This window comes from Theobroma umbraticum, unplaced genomic scaffold (assembly GCF_002168275.2).
Source record: "Theobroma umbraticum cultivar Fairchild unplaced genomic scaffold, ASM216827v3 scaffold_147.0, whole genome shotgun sequence".
Classification (NCBI taxonomy): Eukaryota; Viridiplantae; Streptophyta; class Magnoliopsida; order Malvales; family Malvaceae; genus Theobroma; species Theobroma umbraticum.
Window position 1 is genome coordinate 2,020,874 of NW_018397259.1, and position 1,790 is coordinate 2,022,663.

At 37.8% G+C, this 1,790-nt stretch overlaps 1 protein-coding gene across 1 annotated transcript in view; it reads right to left on the bottom strand.

Moving 5' to 3' along the window:
* Nucleotides 1-48: 48 nt before the first annotated feature.
* LOC149527239 (uncharacterized) overlaps nucleotides 49-1,790 on the bottom strand; it is a 3,465-nt gene continuing 1,723 nt past the window's right edge. Inside the window, exons 4-7 of the mRNA XM_089783292.1 lie at nucleotides 1,181-1,375; nucleotides 992-1,093; nucleotides 710-902; nucleotides 49-187 (exon numbers count right to left, since the gene is read on the bottom strand). Coding sequence (XP_089639418.1) covers nucleotides 49-187; nucleotides 710-902; nucleotides 992-1,093; nucleotides 1,181-1,375 — 629 coding nt within the window. The remainder of the gene's footprint in view (nucleotides 188-709; nucleotides 903-991; nucleotides 1,094-1,180; nucleotides 1,376-1,790) is intronic.

Here is a 1,790-nt window from a genome sequence, read left to right on the forward strand (position 1 = left end):
AATCTAGTCAAAGACAAGGCAATACGAGAAAAGTCCTCCACAAATCGTCTATAGTATCATGCTTAAACCCAGAAAACTGTGAATCTCAGAAACATTATTCGGTCTCTTCCAATTCACCACTGCTTCAACTTTCTTTGAATCCATCGAAATTCCATCCTTTGACACCACATGCCCAAGGAAAGCAACACTAGAAAGCCAAAATTCACATTTCTCAATTTAGCAAACAACTGTTTCTACCTCAAAGTCTCCAAAATGATCCTTAGATGTTCTTCATGATCTGTTGAGCTAGGGAAATACACCAGAATATCATCAATAAAAACAACTACAAACTTATCCAAATAAGGCATAAAAACCCTATTCATTAAGTCCATAAAAGCAGCTAGAGTATTTGTCAACCCAAAGGCATAACAAGGAACTCATAATGTCCATATCGGGTACGAAAAGAAGTTTTAAGAACATCCTCAATTCTCACCTTTAATTAATGATAACCACACCGAAGGTCAATTTTGAAGAACACTTGAGCGCCTTTTAATTGATCAAATAAATCATTTATTCGAGGTAAAGGATATCTGTTCTTTACAATTAGCATATTTAACTCTCGGTAGACATCCTCATACTCCCATCTATTTTCTCCGCAAATAACACCAGCGTTCCCTAAGAAGATACACTAGGTCTAATAAAGTCTTTATCAAGAAGTTCTTGCAACTACTCTTTCAACTCCTTTAATTCTACAAGAGCCATTCTATAAGGAGCTTTAGAAATAGGGTCAGTTCTTGGAACCAAATCAATAGAGAAATCAATCTCCCTATTTAAATGTAAACTAGGTAGATCTTTAGGAAAAATATCAGGAAATTCCCTCACAATAGGAATCTCTTCAATCATCAACTCTTTCATTCTGGTATCTGTAACAGCCGCCAAAAATCCTTGCAGTCACTAGTAAGCAATCACCTAGCTTTCAAAGTAGAAATAACTCGCAAAGGAGTGTAAGTACCACTACCACGAAAACAAAAAAGTGTTTCCCCAAGAATCTCGAAGTCCACCCGTTTCCCTCGATAGTCAACTTTAGCAAAATTTGCAACAACCCAATCCAACCCTAAAATTACACCAAAATCTTACATTTCTAGAACATATAGATCCGCTAGCAATTATCTATCCTCAATCCTTACCACACACATCTTACATATCTGATCTGAGATAATTTCACCTCTAACTGGAATGTCTACACATAGTTCATAATCCAAAAGCATACAAGGCAAGGTAGACTTTCGAACAAATATAGCAGATACAAAAGAATAAGATGCACCAGTATCAAACAATACATAAGCAAAAGTGGAGGCAACTAACAGTGTACCTGACACAACGGTGTTGGATGCCTCTACATTCAATTGAGTGATAGTTTAAGCACGCCCTTGGGTGTGAGGCCTTCCCACCATTTGATGTCCAGTAAAAGGTGCTAGTGTCGACTGAACAGCATGAGTAGGTTGAGTCTTTTGCACTACCCGCTCAAAGGTTTGAGAGTTTTATGGCTTTTGCATTGACTAAGACTCTTGGGACATCAAAGGAAAATCAGCAATACGATGACCCTATTGGCCACATCTAAAGCATGCACCAGTAACAGATCTACATTTTGAAGATTGATGCCCCTTACGACAAAATGAAGACCTAGGCCTTTGTTGAGATGCCATGGTAGGATTGAGTTACGCGAGGAGAAAGTCTATCCTTGAAAGTAGTAGAAGCTCGAGACTTTTCAGTGGCTTGAAATTTAGAAAGACTTCTAAATGCTCTTTTAC